Source organism: Topomyia yanbarensis, chromosome 2, assembly GCF_030247195.1.
Source record: "Topomyia yanbarensis strain Yona2022 chromosome 2, ASM3024719v1, whole genome shotgun sequence".
Lineage (NCBI taxonomy): Eukaryota > Metazoa > Arthropoda > Insecta > Diptera > Culicidae > Topomyia > Topomyia yanbarensis.
This window is the reverse complement of record NC_080671.1, coordinates 48,951,552-48,976,033: the sequence shown is the minus strand read 5'-3', so window position 1 is coordinate 48,976,033 and position 24,482 is coordinate 48,951,552. Positions and strand designations below refer to the sequence as shown.

The following is a 24,482-nucleotide window of genomic DNA, read 5'->3' as shown; positions in this document are numbered from 1 at the left end:
AAAATTCTAAGACTTATAAAGATAAATTACTGATATGACATTCAATTTCTTAATTGATTTTTCTTCATGCAGAACAAACGTAAACGATTTCTGCACGAAGGGCTCATATCTATAGTTTAACACATTTATTTTTCTTTTTATAGAACTCAAAGCTACTCAGCCGTGTAGTTCTTGGGATATCGCCATTTGAAATTCTGTTTAATTCAATTCTTACGAATTTAATTAAACAGAAAACCTCGATATCGCTTGCTTCAACAACATTTTAAAAATTTCATTTTTTATCTGATTATCGTAAAAGTTTGAGATAAGTTTGTTTAAACTGAGAGAAAAATAAAATAAAAGTTGAGTTCGTCCATGTAGAAGATATGGATGACCTTTTTCCGACAGGCTTTCTCCATTCCTAATCTAACAGCCATGCCCGTTTAGATTGAGCGTCATACTGAGGAAGTTTATCACCAAACAAAACCAAGGCGGGCTGATGGAATCACCTCAAGATGCGAGGAGTTATAGACCGCAACCCGTCTTCCCCGTTTTCTGAGCTACAGTGTGGGCGTCTTTGTCTCCATCGCCTGCCGCAGTAACCTCACGACTACAGGATCAACTTTATACATTTCCAATATTTTCATAAGGAACGAGTGCGGTATGAAGTCGTTCTTGTAATCGATATAGACCTACTAAGTTTCCGTTGGTTATACACTGCTTGTCCAACAATGGCTTGATCTTTTCAGTCATGTGTGTTTTTTGCATCTCTTCTGCTCCTCTGTAAGAATGCTAATCTGCTCACAATGAACCCATACGTATATGGTGATGATGGTGCTCAGGATCTTGTACGGAATTGATAGACAGGTAATGGGTCTTTACTTTGATGGGTTGGTAGTGCCTGTGTCCTTGGGAACGAAAAGTATCGGTCAGTATCTTGTACTAAAAGTTTTGGACATCCTCTGGTCCAGGAGCCGCCCAAATCCTAAGGTACCGCGTAACCTCACGTACATATTTGGTGGGGTATTGTTGCGGATGATTGCTCTACGCCTTGCGTTTGTCGCGTTCTGATTCAAACGTCCGATAAACTGTGTGTATGCCTCATCGAACATCTGAGGATCCGCTTTTTTATTAAAAACATAATGTTTATTCCTCAAAAAACGTCAATGAATATTGCAGAAGGGGCCCTGGTCAGCCGTACGGCGAAGCTTAGTCGGGATGCTCTCACAAGAGCGCTGGACGGCACTGACGTCCACCTTCTGGATACAATGGGCAACTGCTTCGTATCACTACGACACTACGTACACTACGACACTGGGGAGCCGAAAAATCCTCAATGGGACGGCACTGAGGCACGTTGGTCGAATTCCTTTCTTTCGGCATGTACGGTATCTTTTTCTGTTTGCTCAAGATACCCCAGCGTCTTCTTGTCCTAATAGGAGTACTTCCAATCCGCATGATGCTCCTTTAAGAATGTCCGAAGAATTTTCAGAAGACACTCCTCCTGGTACACTTGTTGATTGATGGCCAAACCGCTCGGCTTGAACCACGGCTTTGAAATCTCTCTGTCCGATATGGTGATGTACAGCATAACTTATTTTCAAATTTCTGCTTAAATTTATATTTTACTTCGGTGGATGTGGCCGACTTGTAGCTGGAATAGTAGCTTGCATTTCCTGGAATCCCGAGTCCATAATACCCCCATGCTGATGGGGCTTGACATGGGTGTTTGAAATGGGTTCAACCCATGAAAACACTATTACCATGGTCCGGTAGATCCCACATAAAACACCATATGTTGGAGTATTTATTGGTTATTGAGACAATTTTTTGGTCTCTTGATGGTTGGTAATTTTGGCACGGACCATGTTTAAGACCTTTTCAAGGGGCTGTGTGGTGTTTGAACACATGAGTATTTGCTCGGGATGTTGGTCTTCGAGAGCGGAAAGTAACTTTCGTCGTCCAGCACGAACGACGTCCCGCGGTAGTTCTTCGTCATCCACCGGCACTGCTATTTCACGATCGCTATCCGGTCGTCCGTGTACTCGGGGACCGGGGTCTTCTTCCGATAATGATGTCCTCCATCTTGATGGTTCGGTCAATCAAGGTATGGAAGCAGTGATATTTTCGGCCGGCGTCATGCAAATTCGCTCCGTCCTTGTTGCCCAACAGTTTTTTCAACGTTTCCTGCTTCTTCTTCGTCATTATCTTTGCCGGACGGCTGCTACCGGTATTCCACTCCACGCTCAGGGATGCCAAGAGCCGGTAAACTGTACTCACAGGCACGTTTTCGTCTCGAAAGTGGTCTACCGTAAACTTTTTTCCATGATGACCATGCGTTTCGTAAAAACGTACAACACGCTCGCGGAGTGCTTGCTGTTTCGACGCCATCTTCGATTGAACTGGCAGCACCCGAGCGAAAAGAAACATGCCACCCATTTCTTGGGAGTCCAGAGAACAATTCTCTTGGAGAGAAAAAAAATTAGGCTCTTTACTTTAATTACGGCAAGGTATTGAAATCATTCTCATTTTTATTGAGCTTCCGTTAGCAGTATTGCTCACGTGCAACGTTTCATGCTGTGTTGTCCATGGATGCTCTCACTCTGTGCGTTCATAGCGATAGCTTTCGCAACTCGTTCGTCCTGGAAGCCCGTTGTCCCACCTCCAATCTCTGGTCGTTCGCATTGTGTCCCATACTAAGACCAGCAGTAATTGGGGTGCCCTCATTGGGGGATCGAATGACCAAAATTCTTCTTGTTCGAAACTCCTTAGTTTTGTTGTAGTGATAAGCTGCTAGTGGGCGTGGATCACCAGGTCCCCCTTACCATTTGGCGTACGACCGTAGATCCCATCGCGGTTGAATACCCGATCTTCACTAAGGTTGCTCGTACCCCAGCTGGTACCGCGAGACGATTGGGATAGAAGTTCTGTATCGGAGGTTTTCATTCAAAAGTGATTTCGCTGAATATCATTAGATTTGAAAGAGAAGCACGAAGTATAGTCACGACACTCCGTTTATGTCACAGATATTACCCACCCATCTTTTTCACTGTAGGGACCACTAAACGATAGACTTTTTACTGTTTAGGGTGTCATTGCACAAAAAACTTGCCAAATGCTTAAAACGTACGTTAGTTAAAGAACGTAAAGGAGTAAATCCAATGAACTCTTTATGCAAAGAAAATAGTCGCCCTGAAAAGGATAATTTTTCGATGTTTCGGACAGAAACAGCTTTCTTCGGCAACAAAACGGCCTAGATGTTAGGCAACACTCCACTCTGGACAATGGTCACGCCGTAATTTATTCAGTTCTTCGTCATTTTGAATGGCCAGCTGCAGATGTCGGAAGATGATCCTGGTCTTCTTGTTATCACGGGCAGCGTTTTCTGCCAGCTCCAATACTTCGGAGGCAAAATACTCCATCACTGTTGCCAGGTTGACGAGTGATCGCACTGACATGCTCGGCACAGTGGCCCTTTTGAACAAACGATGAATTTGCACGACATGAAACTGGAGACCCGTACAAGCCTAGCGGGATTTTGTGCTTTTCCTTTCGCCTTTCCTTATTCACCGCGTCGAGATATAACGAGCGTATGTAGCCTGTACGAGTGTAACACACGGATGATACCGCACTCACATACAATCCACGGTTTTGTACACGGTTCAGTTTACATTCGAAACCAGTTCACTTCCCTCGTCAAAGAGGTGGAACTCCGAACGAAAACTGTTCAAGATTTGCGGCTCGGTGCATGAAATCAGCGGGAACCAATCATGAACGAGCTTCAGGAAGTCGGTTTTCCACCGGTTGTGTATGCTACTTTCCACCCATCTGAAATCAAAATAATAGTTGGTAAAGGAAGAGATTTCCAAATTTAATTCTTGGTTGATGCTTTGATAGCGGTTGATTTGTTTTCCAAAGAAAATATTCTTCGGGTGAGAGATTTTTGCTCCCATTGGCCCCCCTTACTAGCACGGAGCTGCAGAAACTAATTATTACAATCAGCCCACGGAGCTGGCTAAATTCGAATAATCACCATCTCTCCCGATTTTGAAATGTAGTCATCGACCATCTGACAAGATTCACAAGTAGAAAGCGACCAAAATCACAATTCTTTCTGTTCAAAATCTGCAACTGGGTACATGAAATTAATGGCAACCAATCACAAACGAAGTTCGGTCGGGTGTTTTAATGTCCGGTTTTTCGTTGTGCATGCTACTTTCCAACCATCGGAAATGAAATAATTGCTTCTGCAAGTAGCACGTAACGACACAAACTGGTTCAACAAACAGTCATGTACAGTTCACAAATGTTTCCTCCTCGGTTTTGAACATTCCTTTCAGGAGATGCTCTGCTCGCTCGAAACTACTCTATTCGAATATTAATAGAAATAAATCAGTAGTGGACCTATATCTAAAACTTTCCGTCATTTATGTATTCGGTTGATGCACCATATTGACGGCACTCTGATCGAGATTAACTGAAAATTTTCATCTTTTTCAAGTAGTTTTCGAAAGATTCCTTAAAACACAGTTTTTCATGGTATACATACTCAAAAAAATAATACAACACTGCTGACCACATTTTCATCAAATTGGCGTAAAAATTAATGAATTTTATGCAGTACAACAAGGGGCTAAGACCCTTTGCTTCAGTGAGCGATGATTTCGAATGACAATCGCACCTGACGGGACAAAATGGTGTACTCCATCGAACTAGTGTCGGGTGACCTTTGGCGAGACTGCTTTGCGTCTTCTTCGACAAGGATCGTCTGCACGATCGACTGTTTTAAACAGTCAATTCCGTCCTTCAGTAGATCGACGCATGCCGAGTTCGAATCGATAACTACACCATCGATCTCAACATTGTGAGCGGGTATGTAAATGTGTTAGATCTTCATAAAAATCTTGTTCCCAGTAACGTTATTGGTTCGCTTTAGACAAAGTATCACTATTGTCAACTTATCTAAGCGAATTTTTTAGATATTTTTTACAGCTGAATATTTCTGATCCGAAAGAAGATCGGATACGGTCGAACCCGGTTCAATTTGATTTTAAATGGAAACTCGGAGTCTTTGATAAGGAATCCAGTTCGACAACAAATTTAGGATCATTTGGGACATTTCAGGAGAGCTTATTTATGCACGGGCCTGGAACAAGCGGCAAAGTGAAGACTGTAGAGTGTGAAGAAAGAGACAGATATCATGGGGATATAATTTGAAAGACAAGTCTAAATAAAGGAATAATGCGATCATCTATCTTTACTTTACGATACATGACTGAATCCAACTTATTTTCTTAGAAAGTGGAAGGAAGAATATGTGAAAAACTTTATCAGCAATAGATCATAAAAGCATGTTTGCTTCACTTGTTTGTACAAAAAGATGGATGAGTTCTGTCTGGAATATAACTGGAATGCCGTGTCGGCTCTTGGCCTGGTAATTGAAATCCAATGATGTGCAAGTAAAGGTCCCTACCATAGTAAGGGAGTTTTTAAAAAATTAAAATGAACTGATCTGTCCGGTTGCTCCGGCTGAACTAAAATTTTATTTCTAGCTTTGTTTTACAGAGGCCTGGCTAACCTAACAAAAGTCCCTACTCAGCAAATTCTCACTCCAAACGGTTCCCACGTTGGTTGAGGTGTCCAGTTCTTATCGCTGACCCATGCTATGCCACATGCACCTGATCTAAGCGGGATAGTGACTGTTCTAGTTGTTGTTGTTGGGCCAGGTGTAGGGTTCGTACCTGGGCCTCGGCTAGACTGTTCATAACTTGCACCCTAATAAACAATCCAGTTCAAAGTTCATGGACATCCTGCATTTTCAAACCGGACACACCTTCAAAGTATTGCACCTCGAAAAAAAATCCCCATGCAAAATTTGAGCATAAACGAAACACAATGACATTAAGCGTCGAGATCAGGTGGAATGCCTTTATGATGGAAGCACAAATTTTGAATGGAGATGGGACTTGAGTTTGGAAATGCAGTTTTCATTTGCTTTTTGTGTTCCAAATGTTTTAGAGAAATGTCGAAATCTGGTGTCAATTCAAAAAAAAAAACAATTTTCTTAATTTTTATTTGAAACTCACAGTTCAAAAATTAAAATTCCGCCAAGGGCGCCAGAAGACCATGCTACGGATCTGACTTCAAGGTACAGTATCATGTCTAGGAATGTTTAGTATTACCGTAGAATATTGTAAAACTTTGCCCACCACCATCTATGTAACTGCTCTGTTTGAGAAAGACGAAAAGACATCTTTTAAACGCTGAAAAAACTGAAAGATCAAAATAACACATGGGACGAGGCAGAATAAGTTTCAATGTTTATCGAAGCTGCAATCTTCTGTTTATTTTTGACTACCCCCATCTCTGATTCCCACAAAGTGTCATGCAGAGGATCTAAAACTCAGTGTTGACAACTTCACACGTAAGTGTCCTTAAAATATCCAATCCAAATCGAATTCCAAATTCTACCCATCCATGAAGAATAGAAATAACATTAACGATACACAACTGGGTGAACGGTAAGGTCATGATTGCCAAGTTCAGCTCTGGAATAGAAACGTTTTTTTTTTGCCAAACTCTTGCACCTCTCTTCTATTTATTTTATAATCAAACGATGACAGGAACCGTCCTAACTAGTTGCAAGTTGCAATTCTTTGCTTTCTCCATCGAGTTCCCGTTGGCACTGGCAGTTTGACTCAGCAGCTCTGCAACAGAGAAAAAAATGGTTGAAAGAAAAACAAACAGAGCCAAAAGAAATTATAGCTGGTACGGACGAAAGAGCATTTTTTATTTAATTAATTCCACTAAGTGCTTGTTTATATCAGTATAGTACTCAGTGCTCTGCCCTTTTCGGGTAAACTTTGTTCTCGGTTCTCGGCTCCGTTCCTTTATTCTGAAACTCTCTGCCCTTCGCCGGGTTACAGCAATTCAACTGTACGCGACTTTGTCATTTAACTTAAAATTAAACCTGTGAAAATAAACACAAACATGAAAGGAGAAAAAGAAAAAAAAACGGTCAGGAGTTGTAACGGCAGTTCGTTCAAGATGTTGGAAGGTAGAAATAGGGGACAACATAAAATAACTGAACGATGGCACACGACTAGACACATTAAGCCCTGGTAACAGTGCGCATGCAACTGCATTAATTATGTTGGAACCTGAAACACTGCATTCCGGGGGACATATATTTAGCTTTTTGGTTGGTTGTTTTTCCTCCTGATGTGACCCAGCAGACATTCGACAAAGCAAACAAAGATGGTGGCGCGCGGTCCAGTGGGAAACAATCCAATTAAGATAAGATCGCCGGTATTCCGGTTGGTTGGCTGACTGGCTAGCTGGCTTGGAAGAAAAAATAAATCAGTTTGTTGCAGCACGGCTGCTATCAATTGAAAAAGTTAAACCAATTACATGAGTGGGGAAATGTTTTCCTTATTGTTTTTGAGTGCTGCTTTCTTGGCTTGGGCGCTGATCGGATGTTCAAGGCGTGGGGGGAGCTTTTGTTATTATTTTATTAGCTTGAGATAAAACATTTCTTCACATCTGCAGTGTTCGTTATCGGTTCAACATAAAACGTGAAATGAGATCTTTTTTACGTAATCAAATTATTATGAGAAATGGTTGAATTAAAAATACTCTGTTGAATTATCTGTCTCAGAAAGTAATTAAATTCTTCGAACTTGGGGAAAGGCAAAAACATTTTATAGGGTACTCTGTTGGTTTCAAGACCAGAAAGCAAAAAATAGTCTAAAGTTTCATGTGCCCATCGAGAACTAAAAAAATTGCTGGATCCTATAGGGTAACCAACCGGTTTTGAACCAGCATAGGAACAGATTTTATGTTTACATCAAAAACTGTGTATTTGTCCATGTTTCTTATGCAATATATACAAAGTGCCTGTTCTAAAACTACTACTCTTGGAGGATTTTTATAAGTAAAAACCTTTTAAGTTCAGAAGAAAACGAATTGTCCTCACCAAAATTGGATGAGCTGATATTTTCAATGCTGATGATTCTTGGTCAAATTGGAAAAACGCCTGTTTTAACCGATTTGTTTGAATTTTGAAATAATTAGAATGATGTTTCGATGATGCACAGGAATATATTGGAATACCGGGGTGAGCTTCAAGAAGAATCAAATTTCAAAGTCACACTGCCTTCTAGATCATATTTCGGTTGTTTGCTTCATCACTCATTCATTCAATGCAGCGCAGTCATTCAATCGGTATAAATTCAACTTCAGCTGAAAACAGAATTTTCATTCTGGATCTTAGTGGGATTATCGAGTAAAATGCACCAGTAATAGATAACGCAATTCACTAACGCTTGAAAATGTAACAGATGCCAACTTTTGCCTTCAATCTGTCCACAAATAACGAATGAAAACTTTGGCTGGTGAATGAAATGACCTTTCGTCTGAACGGAAAGCATCGATTCTGTGTGAAGCTTTATACAACTTGGAAGTGCATCTGGGGATTAGGGGTCATTCTAAAATCTAAAATGTCTCCTGTGAAGTTTCCCACTCATAACTCCGCTATTACTAGACGGATTTTAATTATTTATAAACGAGCCGATTCAAAAACACATGACCTAAATATTGATAATAATTAAATAATTGTGCAATAAAAGTAGTCTATTGAAGATCAGTAACATTGAAAAATTACGCTACTAACATCCTGATTATGGCCTACTGGCTATGGCAAATGTCAAAGGACAGCACACGGATTACGAATAAGATGGCGACTTTGGTCTGACAGGCGTTCTATTCTACTCTCTGAATAAGGAAGGATGACACCGACTTGACATAGCGAGTAGGTTAACAACGCGGCTGCCTCCGTCCCGAGAAAATTCTGGTCTCCGGGTACGGTTAAAACTCGTCACAGTTTTGTTGGTGGTACTAGGTTTGGACCAACCATTCCCGATTTTACGCCGATCCGGCTCTGAACACTACTCGCCATGAAGGATAGTGTCAGCCCTAGTATGACCTCCCTGCTGCATAGATAATCATAGGATCACAAGAGGTGACTACGTGGTATGACTGGAGATAGCGGCCCGGAGTTGGAACCTATTAAAATGAAAAAAAAGAAAAAAAAAAAAAAGGAACTAAAACATACGGGGAAGGCGAGGCGAATCCGTTAGCCAGAGGTGGTTTGGTGAGCTCACCACCACCAACAGCAGCGGAAGTCAAGAGCAGGAGTAACAACAGCCAGAGCAGAGCTTGTAACTCCTTAAGCTCTGCTCTGGCAGACATCCTCACAGAATCCAAAAGTAGTGACAGCGAAGTAATTGGTTTAGAATCTCCACAAGTTTGTGGACGCAAGAAACAATGTAAGGCGTTGGTGTTTTTCCGTGAAGGAGTATGACATGGCAAGGCGTAGGGCTGAAGTGGCTGAGCGAGCATTGGCGTCAGCTAAGGCTACTATCTTCCTAGTCAACCTCGAAGCAGGGGAAGGAGAAGCAGATTAGTGTGGAGAACACGCCAGTTTCTGTGACTCCAAAGAGTATCAGAACTTCGCCAGGAGACGGAAGACCAAGCGGGTCCAAGGCGCAGACGCTCGAGGACGCTGTTGTTGCCATAGAAAAGGACGTCGCCCAACAGGGAGAAAATTGGACTACCATTGCAGGTCGGAAGGAGAAACACGGACAACAGAAAAGCAGAAGAAAGAGCGAAAAGGAGAGTAGAAGAGGAAAGGAAAATCTTCGGCTCGGCAGAAGGCACCAAAGGGAGAAGCCGTGGTCGTCAAAACGACGACTTATGCACCACTGATCAAGAAGGTCAGAGAGGACCCGAAGCTGAGGGTTGTAGGGGAAAACATGGTGAGAATCAGGCGTACTCAAAATGCGAGATGCTCTTGGAGTTGAAGAAAAATCCCACGACTAAGTGTAACCTGGGCGAGATAAACATGACGATCCGGTTAAAGAAGGGATACGGAGGAATTCAGACAGCAATGATTCTTTTTTCCGGTAACCGCTGCCGACAAGCGCTGAAGGTAGGCAAACTTACGGTGGGGTGGTCGATATCCGCTCTACGAGTTAATAAACAATCGAAGAAATGCTTGAAGTGTTTGGGCTTTGGACATTTGGTAGGGGCTTGCTAAGGCCCGGATAGATCCGGGATGTGCTGGAAATGCGGGGAGGCGGGTCATCTTGCGAGAGACTGCACGCAGAGGCCGAAGTGCTTGCTTTGCACTCCAGCGGACGGAAACGACCATCACACGGGTGGTTTCAAATGCCCTGTCTACAAGAAGGCAACTGCTGGCCAACGGTAAAGGAGATAACCCGGATAAATCTGAATCACTGTGACACCTCAAAGCAACTGTTGTGTCAGTCTACGGCAGAAACTATGTGTGATGTCGCTTTGATTGTAGAGCCGTATCAAGTCCCCCTGATAACGGTAACTATATGGCGGATAGATCGGGAACGGCTGTGATACAAGTTATGGACAGATTCCACATTCAAGAAGCAATAGAACACTTATTCGAGAGCTTCGTGATTGCCAAAATCAATGGCGTCTTCGTGTGCAGTTGATACGCTTTTCCGAGGTGGATAGTGGAGCAGTTGAGCCTAATACTGGAGCGGTTAACCGAGCAGTTGGGAATCCAGCTGCAGTAGTAAGAAGGATGACCGGCGAGTGAAAGACGAAAGCCTTCAACATAGACCCTTTCGTTGATGCACTTTGGTTGAACAGCGGGACCGAGAACATGGATGCGGCTGGCCTAACAAGAAGGATTGTGACGGCTTGTGACGCCACAATGCCGCGAAAAATGGAACCACGTAATAGACAACGTCCAGCTTACTGGTGGAACGAGACGCTTAGTACGCTACGCGCTGCTTTTCTCAGAGCCAGAGGGCGGGCTCAGAGACCAACATCTGAGCCAGATAGAGAAGAGCGCAATTCAGGGTTTCGGGAAACTGGGGCCGCTTTAAAGCGAAAGATCAAACTTAGCAAGCCAGATTACCACAAGGAGCTGTGCCGAACAGTAGACGCCAATCTCTGGGGTGACGCGTACCGAGTCGTGATAACAAAAATGAAGGGCTCGACGACGCCACGTCGAGCCCTTAACGTGAAAGTCTCTTCCCGAAGCACGATCCAAAAATCTGGCCACCAATACCGTACGGCGAAGAAGGAGCAAACACGGACGATCAACAAGTGACTAACGACGAGCTCGCAAAAGCATCGAAGCGCCAGAAATTAAAGAAAGCCTCCGGTTCGGATGAAAGCTGCAATCCTGGCATATCCGGACATGTTCACGATGGTGCTGCATAAGTGTTTAAATGAAGGTAACATCCTCGAAATGTCGAAGGTACAGAAGCAGATGTTGCTGCCGAATCCAGAGAAACCAGCGATCCGGCCATAGGTCTGCTGGATACACTCGGAAAACTCCTGGAAAGAATCATCCTTAACAGGTTAACGAAATTAACGGAAGGTGAGCGCGGACTGTCCAATATGCAGTACGGATTCCGCAAAGCAGCATCGACAGTGGATGCAATTCGGACAGTGCTCATGGGTGCTGAGAAGGCATCTAAACAGAAGCGAAGAGAGGATCGATATTGCGCTGTTGTCATGATATATGTGTTGAATGTATTTAACAGCGTTAGCTCGGAAACCATCGCTGCAGCGCTACACAGAATGAGAGCTCCCGACCAGATGGCAGATCCTACTGTACGAGACGAGCGAAGGACAGAAGTTAATGCGAGTCACAGTGAGGCCCCATTCGAGGTTCAACACTTTGGAACGGGATGTACGATGGGGGTCTAAACACTGCGGCTGCCCAGAAAAGAGAAAATTGTGAGTTTCGCGGACGAAGTGTCCCTAACGGTGATGGATGAGACACTTGAGAAAGTAGAGCTGTCGGTGGCGGAGACGATAGACGCGATCGAGAGCAGGATGAACGGGGTCGAGCTGCAAATAGTTCACCACAAGACGGAGGCTGGCTGGTTGTTTATCAGCAACTGAAAAGCGATGCAGCGGATGCAGATTGACATCGTAGGGCAAGTGGTTGCAGCGAAGCATGCACTAAAGCAATTAGGGATGATAATCGACGACCAATTGAGCTTCAACAACCACTTCGACTACGCCTGCGAAACGTCGGCGAAGGCAACGAATGCAAAAGACATAAGCATGCCAAACATTAGCGGCTCCAGAAGCAGCACAAGACTTCCGCTATCTACTGTTTCGTCATCGATACTGTGAAATATGGTTCCTGTCTGGGGGGCGGCTCCGAAAACCAAGCGGAACCACGAAAAGCTAAACAGGACGTTCCGCTTCATGGCCACACAAGTCGCAAGCGGCTACGGAACAATATCGTAGGAGGTGGCATACGTTATCGCCGGGATGATCTACATCTACATCACTCTGTCTGAGGACGCGGAATGCTGCCAGTGGAAAATGCACGTAACGCAAGAAGACTGGTCTGAGCGATCTCGTTGGCTAAGTGACAGAGGTGCGGGACAATGCGGAGAAAGGAAGTTGGACCCATCGACTCATCCCAAATATGTCGACATCATGGTGAGGTGAACTTCCATTTGGTGCAGTTTTTGTCCGAGCACGGACACTTCGGGAAGTACTTGCATTGGTTTGGACTTGCTTCGTCATCCCTTTACCCGGAGTGTGTGAACGTGTAAGAGAAACCGGAACACGTGGTATTCGAATGCCCTAGGCTCGAAGAAAATCATAGGGGTGCCGATCGCCTGGTGTGACAGTTGACAATATCGAAGAAATGTACCACGACGAGCATATCAAGGACGCTGTCAACAGAGTGATTACGAGTATGCTCTCCGAGCTGCAGAGAAAATGGCGAAGGGAACAACAAAGTAACGCCAAACAACAAATCGGGTTTCGAAAGAAACTCCGTCGCCGGGGACCAGTTGAGTAGTACGCAACGTGGCACCGGGTTGTCGAGGCGCGAGGCCTCAACGGAATCGCCGAACTGATCTTGAAACTCTACCGGATATCTCCTGAGTGAGGAAGATCCACCGCCAGGGATTTGACCGATTAGACCGCGTCGAATAGCTAGCAGTGGGTCGTCAGGGCGCCAGTGAACCGGAAGCTACACTCCACCCAGAATCGCTGGACAAATCTCAGCACCTACTGACTGGCCTGTTGACTAGGCTTGGTCCACCGCCGGGGACTAGATCGGGACGAAGTGGGAAACCAGAACGGCTCACGGAAACGAACATCGGTAACGGGAGAAATCTACCGCCCGGCAATTCATAGTAGGGTAGATTCGCCGCCGTGGATTATCTGGTTAAAACGTGACAAAGATGGAAGCAAAGTGGCTCACGAAACAAACACTGGTACGTTCCGTTGCCAGGAAACCTCATTCAGAGTAGGATAGTTCACCGCCAGATAATATCCAAGTAGGTTCTCGACAAATCTGGGAGCTAAATGGCTTCAGAAAGTGGGTATCGGTGTCGGGAGAAATTCCTCCATCGAGAAACTCTCAGTCGGAGTAAGGTGAGTACACCGTCCCGGACTATCCGAGTAGATAGTGATAAGGTCGGGAACTGAATGGCTCACGGAAACAGGAGCTGAACAGCTCATGAAATTAGCATCTAAACGGCTCACGGGAATGAGATCTAAAATGGTGACGTAAAAGATGGAAACAAGAAGCAAGCGAAAAGTAGGGAGTTAAATCAAAGCTCAAAGGTCGAGCCATTGCACGAACCAAGTGAGGCTCCGAGATGAAGCAAAAGAAAGAGATGCGACGAAAGCGCAACGAACCCCTCTCCACAAAGTAATACCTCGAGGTAGTTCCGTGGGGAAGAAGAGCGAAAAAAAGAGTAAGGAGTGTTTTTAATGATTAGGTAATAGCGTGAGTCGTGAGTCCCACACAGTATCAATACATCACATGCCAGGCTTTTGAAGCTTTTGATGACTTACTATAAAACAAACGAGCAGGGGAGTAACCCAGAACGTGAATAGATAGTTGTAATAGATTAAAATTCATTCGCGAATTATATTGCAACCTCTTGAAAAAAGTAACCGTGGTTGTATCCTGTACAAGGAAAAAAATTGTTCCCAAAATCGTGAATAATCACGTTTTTACGTTACGAAAACAGGACCATGAACAAAAATCATGATAACTGAGTTTAATTATCCTTCTGTAACGCCAGCATAACGCTTTTATTACTGGTAATATTGGTTTTTGTCTTGTGAACTTCAGTCACGGTTTCCGCGCTGTAACTACCAGATCGATTTTCTGTATGTGAGCTAGTTCACAATTTTATGAACATTATTCATAAAAGCAAAGGCTGACTCATGACGTTCACCCCCTCCCGTTTCACCCAAAATCTACGGGATAGAGTCGCCTCAAAACATCTTACAATTAGTTTCAGATTTCTGGAACATTACAGGACATAAAATAGTTTCCCACACAATATTGCAGCTTTAAATTACCGGTTACCACCCTTCCCAATTATTACAACAAAAATTAATTCAGTTCAAGTGAAAACCGTCCACTCTGCGCGCAAGAAGCTGCAGTTCGTTAAAAAAATTAATGCAAACCCTACGCCATTGATTGCTCTTCAAACGTTTTAAAGCCCATGAAAAATCAACAAACTGCAAATTAGTACTCAAATAATTCAAAAGGGTTCCCCCCAAATTATCCATCCTCGAGAGAATATGAAAACATACCACAATTATGTGGTGCGTGGAACCGCCTGCTCCGAGATCGATTAATATGCCAACAATTTAAATTAAAACGAAATAATTGCACTTTTCCATCAACCAGTTTTCCGCGGCGGCAAGCAGGCAATATCGTTAGCAGGGGAAATCAACAAACTCATTAAAAGCAGTTCAGAAAAAAAATCTCTCCCAATCCACTTAATGGCGTAATTGAGACTTTCTTGTATACTTGCTAGCGGCTGGTAATAATCGCATAAAGTGTAGCTTTTTGATATTTGTGTGAGAATAATTTGATTAACATTCTTCTATAGTTAGTGAAAACCATCGGAAGGTAGAATATACTTTAAATGTGCACCTGTTATCGAATTTTGACTACCACCCCGGGAATTTCCGAAATATTCACAAGTTGTCAATTTGGCCAAAGGTCTTTTTATATGCACGTATTATCTGGACTTGTTTTATACTGATGTTTAACACTTGGGCTGGTAAATGAAATTAATTACAAGCGATGTTCCTGGCATGAATTTCCAAGGATTTCAATACAATTATGGGGAGATTAAACCATTGTAATATACAGGTGATAACGGAACGGACAATGTTTTCTTTCTGAAAATATAGCCCATATCCCCAAAACCGAAAATTCGATTCGAATAAAATCCAATAGTTTCAATTTTTAGTCACATCAATAGATACATTTACCAAACGCATCGAACCGAAAAGCCATGGTTAAAAAATTGATAGCACGAGTGATTGCATAACCTTCCTATAATGAGAAAACTAAAAAAGCAGCATTCCCGCATTTTACACAACAGAAGTATTCAACCACGTACAGCATTGTATCTTTTTTATGAGCAGCGCATCATTAATTTAAGCCCCCGGCGAGGTCATTGTGTGCAGCGTTAAACGATAATTAATTGTAATATCTTTTCTGGTCTCTTTTTCAGTTACGAAATTCATCAAAACTGGTATCGCCGACAAGAACGACTATCCGCTCTATTTCGAAAAGGTCATCTATGAGGCGGACATTGACGAAAATGTCGAAACCAACCATAACTTTCTCAACGTCACCGCAAAAACGCACACTGAAGGTAGGTCCCGTCCCTTATCCCGGACAATGTTCCCTAGTTAGCTAATGGCAGGTTAGGTTTTTTTCACTTTAATCAGATGGTTTTCCCCCAGCTAAATGCCTTTCTAATGGTCAACTAAATAAATGTTTTGCCCAACTGTGCCAACATTTGCGGGCCAATTTAATAGTCATTCAACCAAATTGCTGCAGAGATCCTTCTCTGACATCGTCCTCCAGGCTGATTCATAAAACATGCGGTACGGAATGGAGCAACAACTTTCGTACTTCAACAAAGCTAACAAGAAAAGTTTTCTCTTTATGCGAAAACGTGTACCTTCGACTGGCAGGGCGTGTGTTTCGAGCAACGGAAAAACCAAATTTCTTAATTTCTATTCGTGACGAGACGACATGACGCACGCAACGGAGTTTAGATAAGCCAGCTCCGCTACCGGCACCATCCCTCCCCATCTACTTCGTTTTGACACCTGCTCCTAGACTATCTTTACCCCGAAAGGCACGTACATTTAAATTTCCATTAAATTACACCTTTTCGAAGCTGCTAGTTCTTCCCCTTGTGGGGGAGGGGGGCAAGCAAATCTACCTACCCTATGAGCAATGGAAGCGACGTTCCTCAAGACACAACCGAACCAAACAGTACCGAAATCATCGTCACGTTATGCACGTACAACAATGAAATTTGCTTTATATTATTAGTCCTTGTTGAGATCGGTTTCTTTTCTGGTGTGACGGGCAGGCAAAAATGGTATCCGCCCGATGCTGGTATGTACCTAGAAGCTTTGTTTTCTCGCTCGGCATGTACCTTACCGGAATAGCAACCGATGCGATGGCGATGGCTAGCTTGCCTGTGTAACAGGTGGGTGGAAAAACATACTGTAAGACATTATTGGAGATACCTGTGCTTTGTTGGCTTTTAAAATAGCTGGGAAATGTAGCGTAACTAATGGTTATGTTAGTGCCTAGTGGAATCACTACCGGGGAACTAATTTAATCTGTGCGTGAAAATGGACTTTTTCGTACCTTTTAACCTTCGAAAGGGATTACATAACAACAATGTGTTAGATGATTTTAGACGTCGTTTGATTTGAAGTTTCCCTAGGGATAGCATTGAGTTGAAGAAATTAATGGAATGAAAGTTCATCACAATAGATATCCATTAGTGTCACGGACTTAAGACTCAATGAACAGTTTCATGCTTGTGAAACAGACATGAGTAACTTTTAGTAAAATAGTTGACGAAAATGGGAACCGGTATGGAGAGAAATACCGCCACCGGTAAGGAGGTAAGAAACCCAGCGAAGGTGGTTTTGAAGAGATGTATATCAGTATGGTCTGATCCTTTGAATCGGTTCGCATCTAATAGGTAAGTTATGCTACCAACATAGGATAACAAGCAAGAAAAAGCAGCAATAGGAAAATAACATGAACGAGTTACACAAAATGAAAAGAGCAAGAGTACTATGCCTTCTAAAGTTATACGTAAGGATGACCCCGGAGGGATGCGAATTGCGAGAAATAAGAGCTTTAATCGGTAGGCTTAGTTACTATATACCATTGCAGTAAGAATTCAACAATACTATGAGCCAGCTGGCAGTGGTGTCTGTTGAAGGTTTCTTTTCGATAACAGATATTGACCCAGTCTGTTGGGCTGAGTCGATTGGTACACAAGACTTGGCCCTCCAGACTTTGAAAAAAATCTTTAAAAGTTTGTTTAGCATGCGATCAACAATTTTTCCGAAAATTGTAACTAGCTAGGATTATTTATACAAATGTTATTACGATTTTACAGTAGTTGGATTAAATTAATGACAGGAATTTATTAATTCTGTATACACTGCAAAAGAACCAGTATCTCAAAATCGCGAAGGCTTGTAGTTTTTGGTCGAATTTTTCAGAATGATTTTTTTTTATTACATGCACTTAGTTAAAATTTTGAAAAACCGATTCCATTCACTTAATAATGAGATTGAACCATTCTGATATCATTTATTGCATTTTTCTTTCAGTTGTTCGTTTTAAGTGACAAGAAAACATGACCCCTATCGGCCCACCCCTGAGTCGATTCCTAGTCCCACCAGGAGTGCTTGCTCCAAATTTGAAGCAAATCGGACAAGTCTAGCTACCGGACCAACGTGCCTGAAGTTTGTATGGGATTCGACAATTTGCATGGAGAAAACCCACTAGTTCACATTTACGCCGCTAGGTGGCACTGTGTACATCGTATTATGACTATAAGTGAAAATAAGAAAGATAATTTAATCGTATACAACTTTGTCGAAGACTGTTAGTCAATCCTGCTTTGTTGAAAGAAGTTGTTCAGAAGAATGATAGTAAACGATACCAGTTTTGGTTAGAAGATCTTAGTTCTACATGTTACCGCATAGAGGGCGCCAACACCAACTTTTCAACAGAATGAGATAGAGATTAGGTGTCTTCTACAAAGTTGTAAAAGAAACATTTTTCAGTAATTCTTCCGAACATCTCCATATTCTATCTCTTCTCTATGAAAAGTTAGTGTTAGCGCCCTCGATTCGGTCACAGGTGGAACTAATTTTTTTTAACCAAAACATAACTCGTATCAATTACAATTATTCTGAACATACTATTTCCAAACATTATTACACAAAAATGTATAGTTTGTAGGAATCGAGTACTGATACACAACAATGCACTGCTAGGCAATACTGACTCAGACATCACCTCGTTAAAAGTTTAATAACTTCTTTTAACAAAGCAGGATTGACTAGCAGTCTTCGACAAAGTTGTAGTCGATTAAATTATCTTTCTTATTTTTACTTATATTCATAATACGATGAACACAGTGCCACCTAGCGAGAAAACTGCGAGCTAGTGAGTTTTCTCCATGCAAATTGTCGAAAAATCCCATGCAAACTTCTGGCACGTTGGTCCGGTAGCTAGACTTGTCCAATTTGCTTCAATATTGGTACAAGTACTCCTGGTGGGACTAAGAATCGACTTATGGGTGGGCCGATTGAATTTCATTATTTTTCTGGGCAGTCTATTGCCCATTCAATTGCCATTGGCTGCGCGAATAAGCCGCCATTTGTTCGAATATCGATCAGAGAGGATTTTCTGTGACAGTATAAGTATTTAAAGCATGCATTAGAATTACTAGGCTGTGAATTGTTTTAGGTTCCTTCTTGAAGAGATAGGTGGGTAATGTCTGCGACAACTGAGAGAAGTTCGTCGAACGAAGTAAAAAAACGCGTGTTGACGACTCGATGGTATAGTTCAATTTAATATTTTATTCACGAGATGCGAGAGTAGTAGTAACAAATTGGTGGATAAGAAAAGCAAACTTGTATAATATTGTGACCTGATAAACGGGTAGATGAGTGGTGGTAGTTGACCTAGTCGCTCGTAGGGGCTCATCCAGTGATTTCGCACCAACATTAACCGCCCACCAAATTACGATTAAGAATTTCCGCTCCAAGTCTTCCCGGAACAGACTCGTCCATTTCTAATGGCATGACTCGTTACCGTCTTACGTCTCGTTTGGTGATTCCTGTAGCGGTTTTGTCCGAAACTACACGAACTAATCCATCAGGTCCGGGGAAGGTTTCCAAAATCCTCCCTAGCTACCACTGCCTCGGTTTTTCGTCGTCCTTTACCAAAATTACAAAATCACCTACTGCGATATCAGGCGATGATTACTGCCACTTCGTGGAGCGTTGGAGCTATAGAACGTATTCGTCCTGCCAATGGGATCTAAGCTCTTGCGATAAACGTTGGATATAGCTCCATCGAGACAATGTGCTAATTTGATGCTCCAGCATGTTAATTTTCGGAGCTGTTGTGAGAGATCTTCCGATTAGGAAGTGTGCAGGCGTCAATGGCTGAGGGTCATGAGCGTCATCGGTGTGATTGGCCTGGAGTTCATTGTAGCTGCAACCTGGGCGAGAAGAGTGGACAATTCTCCGAACGGGAAGTTTTGATTTCCTGCGATTGTCCCTAAACAGGTGTTATGCGCGCATGATCGCAGACTCCCAAAGTCCACCGTGGTGTGGTGACCGAGGGGGTATGAAGTTCCATACTACACCTTTATCTACCAGGAAATTGGAGACCTTGGTTGGTTGTGATTTGCGAATTTATGAGACAATAGAACTCTTGGAGTTGTTTGGAGGCAGCTCTGAAATTTGTCGCGTTGTTGAAAACATTTTGGTTGGAAGTCCGTAGCGACTGGAGAACCGAGTAAAAAAATGCGAAAGTGCTGAGATCCGATACCGCTTCCATATGAACTGTCTTTGTTGAGAAGCAAATGTTTCCCTTGCTCGCCACCGCACCACGTGCTCTGCGCCCAACGATGCTCACTGGACCAGCATAATCAACGGTATCCAGAAACGATGGATGTGGCTGAACGCGATCTGAAGGCAGCTGCCTCATTTGCTGGTAGATTGGGCCGGCTTGGCCCGAGCGCAGACGATGCACTGACGATAGACCTTGATCACGATGCAGTACGAAAAAAGTTAGGATGGAGTTGCGTGGTAGTAACAGTGGATGTTTAGTGTCATATTGTAGATTTGATTGCTCAATTCTACAAATTCAATTGAGAAGTCTCCTTTCGTCCAGGAACGGTTTAAGTTGTAACAGTGTATTTTGACGTTTTACGTTTTTGTGTTGATGCAAACATTGAAGTTCATCATGATAGTGTTGCTGTTGAACGTGCTTTATGTAGACTTCCAGGGCATGATCCAACCCCTTTGATGTTAGTGTTGTGGTTTTCCTTGACTTCCGACAACGGAAGCGCAGCTTACGGACAGTGTCTAGAAGTAATTTCTGAAGAATTGGATGGTATCTGGACATCATATCGTCCAGGAAGGTATTCTTATAAACGACGAGTGGCACTGCGGTTGTCTTCTGCTCTCTGTTGATTTGTTGCTGTTGAGATGTGTTCAGTTGCTTGTTAACCGTGTCATGTCCTGATTTAGGATTCCAAGGCGATTCGTCCCACCAGAGCTTATTGTTCTTCAGCTGTTCCGGCATCATCCCACGTGAGATTAAGTCCGCAGAGTTGAGAAGCGTGTCGACATGACCCCAGTTGATTGCTGGTAAATATGTTACGACCTCTGCCACTCGATTGACAACAAAGGTCTTCCATCGGGATGCACCTCCATTGATCCAGACCAGTGCAACCTGGGAATCGGTCCAGCCTCGTATTTCGAATAAGGGTTGATCGATGTCGCTTGTCATATTCTTTATCAGTCGTGCGAGAATGACGGTAGCGCACAATTTCAGTCGTGGTAATGTCCTTTCCAATGTGAGCAAGTTTTGATATAGCGTTCAGTAATCGCGATGTGATGGTGCTGTCGTCGTCAATTGAGCGAATGTATACTCACGCACCCATAGCCCGCTTGGAAGAATCACTGTAGCCGTGCAGGAGCAAATGCGTTGTTCTTTGAGCTCCAATTACTCTTCGAGGAATCTGAAACGAGTTGAGATGCGAAAGATTTTGCACAAAAAACAAATCAATCTTGTACCATCTCATCGGGGGGAGTAGTATCCCAGGGCACCTTCTGCTCCCATAGTCGCTGCATTACCAGCTTTGCCTTGACGACGATTGGTGCGAGTAGTCCCAGAAGGTCGCATAGGTTGGCAATTTACGACAATATGGTTTGTTTTGTGGGTTGAAGGATCTGTGATGGTTGATAGCTGAAATGAAGCTCGTCACTGCACGGCTTCCAGTGAATGCCGAGGGCCTGGATGGTATTAGAGTAGTCGATTTCGATGGACATCTTCAGTTCAAGATCTGTTTCTGGAAGACCTTATAGCGCAGCGGCATCTTTAGACGACCATTTTCGTAGGTCAAAACCGCCAGAAACGAAAATATCCGGCGGTTGACTGCGTAGGTCATCAGTAGAAGCCAGTAGGCGTAATGGTAAGCTCGATTCTGCCGATAGTTTAGGACATTCGTATCCACCTGAAACCATCCATCCTAGTTTGGTGTTTTTAAGGACAGGCAACCGTTTCTCTAGGCACAGCTTGATGTTTCCTGGTTCAAGCAAGTTAAAAAAGAGCTAGTTCCCGAGCAGCATGTTGATTTACCAGGACGGTGGAATTGGAGATCGGCTAGATGAATGGAGCTGGGAATAGGCCAATTGCTGATGTCCACCGGTTGTATTGGTAGCTCGGACGTAATACGATCCAAAACTGCGCACGGCATAACGTTTCGGTACTCCGAGCAGCTAGAGCTAAACGTCACTAATGCACCCTTACTGGCATTGCCAAAGGTTCCAGAAATTCCACCAAAAGTCGACGTCAGTGGTCGATAGACCCAACTTATCGCACAAATCTGTGGTTATGTAACTGGTGTGAAAGGCGCAGTCAAGAATTGCTCTGCAAGCGATGGGCCTTCCATGTTTGTCCTGGACGTAACTGTCAGCAGGAGGACGTTAGTATCGACAAGGTCATTTGTCAGGTTAAGGTGGGAAACTAGTGATTGAGCCATTGAATGGGGAGCGGAAAGTTCAATAGCGGATGACGTGCTAGTTGCAGTTTGAGCGACTGGTGGGTGGAAGGATTCGTGTAAACGAGTATGATAGAATTGGTTACACTTCCTACAGCTACCAGATTTGCAGGCTTCGCCGGCATGTAGCTTCAGGCAGTTTTGACAGAGCCTTCTCTCTGGAAATATAGGCAAAACGTTCATTAGCCGTCAAATTGATAAACTTACTGCACTGATATAACTGATGCGGTGATTTGGCGTTCTGCGAGTTGCCGGATGGCGCCGGTGCCATTTTGCATTAGTGGGACCTTGTGTTGAGAGGACGAGAAATCCATCCTTTTTAGCAATTTGTTGAATCCATTTTTCAATAAAATGACGTCTTTCTCGAAATTGGCCAATTGCTCGAGAAGGTCATCAATTTCGGTATCTTTGCTTACCTCCATCATCCGTCTGTGGATCGACATGTACCCGCTTCATCCAATCCCTGAGAAAGATATAACACTTTGTCGGAACGTAGTAGAAAAGGTAAAAATCTGTGCATAGTATTTTAAAGACTGCATGCCGAAAAACCTTATACATAAAAATCCAACAGTCGTATACACAACTAAGAATTTCAAATTATCCTATATAAAAAAATATGAATGAGTAATGTCTGCGATATAACCGGATTGACGTGACTACACTTCGGGACGTTAATTCAAATACAATTCTATTCAACAAAATCACGTTTGAATGGGAAACTTGTCATTTATGATAATTATGGTTATAAATTAATATTGGGAATTCTTTTCCTTCGCCAAGTATTTTCCTTCTTTTCAAATTTGCAACATTTTTTGAAAATATTATTGATGAACAACTGAAAATTGACAATACTGGCCTCTAAATGGATGGTGAGGGAAAGACGCATATTCGTTTTGGTTATTAGTAGCAGAAAATAATGAAAAGGCACATAGCACAAAAACGAGCGATAGAGCGATAGTAGTGCGTATTCGCGCGAATCGGGTTTTCTCATCATTCGTTTGACTGTCGTATTACCAGCCAGCATCAGCAGAAGTAGCGAAGAATTATTCGTGCAATGTAGTGAAACTTTGCAGAACCGCTTGATCGAATGGTGGCCGATCAATGAAAGAATGTGCAGGTTGAGGATCAAGTATCGGTTCTACAACTTTAGTATAATTAACGTGCACAGCCCACACTCCGGAAGCACTGATGATAATAAGGACGCACTCTACGCGCAGCTCGAGCACGAATTCAACAGCTGCCCAGGCCACGACGTCAAAATAATCATAGGAGATTTAAACGCTCAGGTTGGCCAGGAGGAGGAATTTAGATTGACTATTGGGAAGTTTATCGCACACCAACTGACAAACAACTACGGCCTACGACTAATTGATTTCACCGCCTCCAAGAATTTGGCCATACGTAGTACCTACTTCCAAGCCTCCCATATAAGTACACCTGGAGATTACCACAACAGACTGAATCACAAATCGACCACGTTTTGATCGATGGGCGGCACTTCTCTGACATTATCGATGTAAGAACCTATCGTGGCGCTAACATTGATTCGGACCACTACCTGGTAATGGTAAAACTGCACCCAAAACTCTCCGTAATTAACATTGTACGATACCGACGTCCACCTCGGTATGATCTTGGGCGACTGAACCAACCAAAAGTCGCTGCAACATACGCGCAGTATCTGGAGGCAGCGCGGCCGTATGATGGTTCGCTCGATGGGGCACCTCTTGAGGACTGTTGGAATATTGTCAAAGCAGCGATATACAACACAGCTGAAAGCTTCGTCGGGTATGTGGAACGAAGTCAACGGAACGAATGGGGTGACGAGGAGTGTAGAGAGATTCTAAAAGAGAAGGACGCAGCGCGGGCATTGATGCTGCAGCATGGAACGCGGCTGAACGTAGAACGATACCGACTGAAGCGAAAGCAACAGACCCGCATATTCCAGAAGAAAAAAATGACGTCTGGAAGAAGCAGAGTGCAAGGAAATGGAACAGTTGTACCGCCTCCAAGAAACCCGAAAATTCTATCAGAAGCTCCGAACCGAAATGTGTAGGGATAAGGATGGAAACATTCTGACAGATGGACGAGAGGTGGAAGCAACACCACTTTGAACACTTTAACGGCAATGACGAAACGGATCCAGAAGGCACCGGAGGAGACTACTATGTCAGTACGGCGGACGATGGAAACCAGCCAATTCCCACGCTGGGGGAAGTTAAAGATGCCATTCTACAGCTCAAGAACAATAAAGCAGCTGGTAAGGATGGGATTGGAGCTGAACTCATCAAAATGGGCCAGGAAAGGCTG

At 43.3% G+C, this 24,482-nt stretch overlaps 1 protein-coding gene across 3 annotated transcripts in view; it reads left to right on the top strand.

The window, feature by feature from the left end:
* Window positions 1-24,482, top strand: part of LOC131684571 (neural-cadherin-like) — a 1,488,321-nt gene that overhangs the window by 1,117,155 nt on the left and 346,684 nt on the right. For all 3 annotated transcript variants that reach the window (XM_058967571.1, XM_058967570.1, XM_058967572.1), the window contains one exon: window positions 15,549-15,692. In XM_058967571.1, coding sequence (XP_058823554.1) covers window positions 15,549-15,692 — 144 coding nt within the window. The remainder of the gene's footprint in view (window positions 1-15,548; window positions 15,693-24,482) is intronic.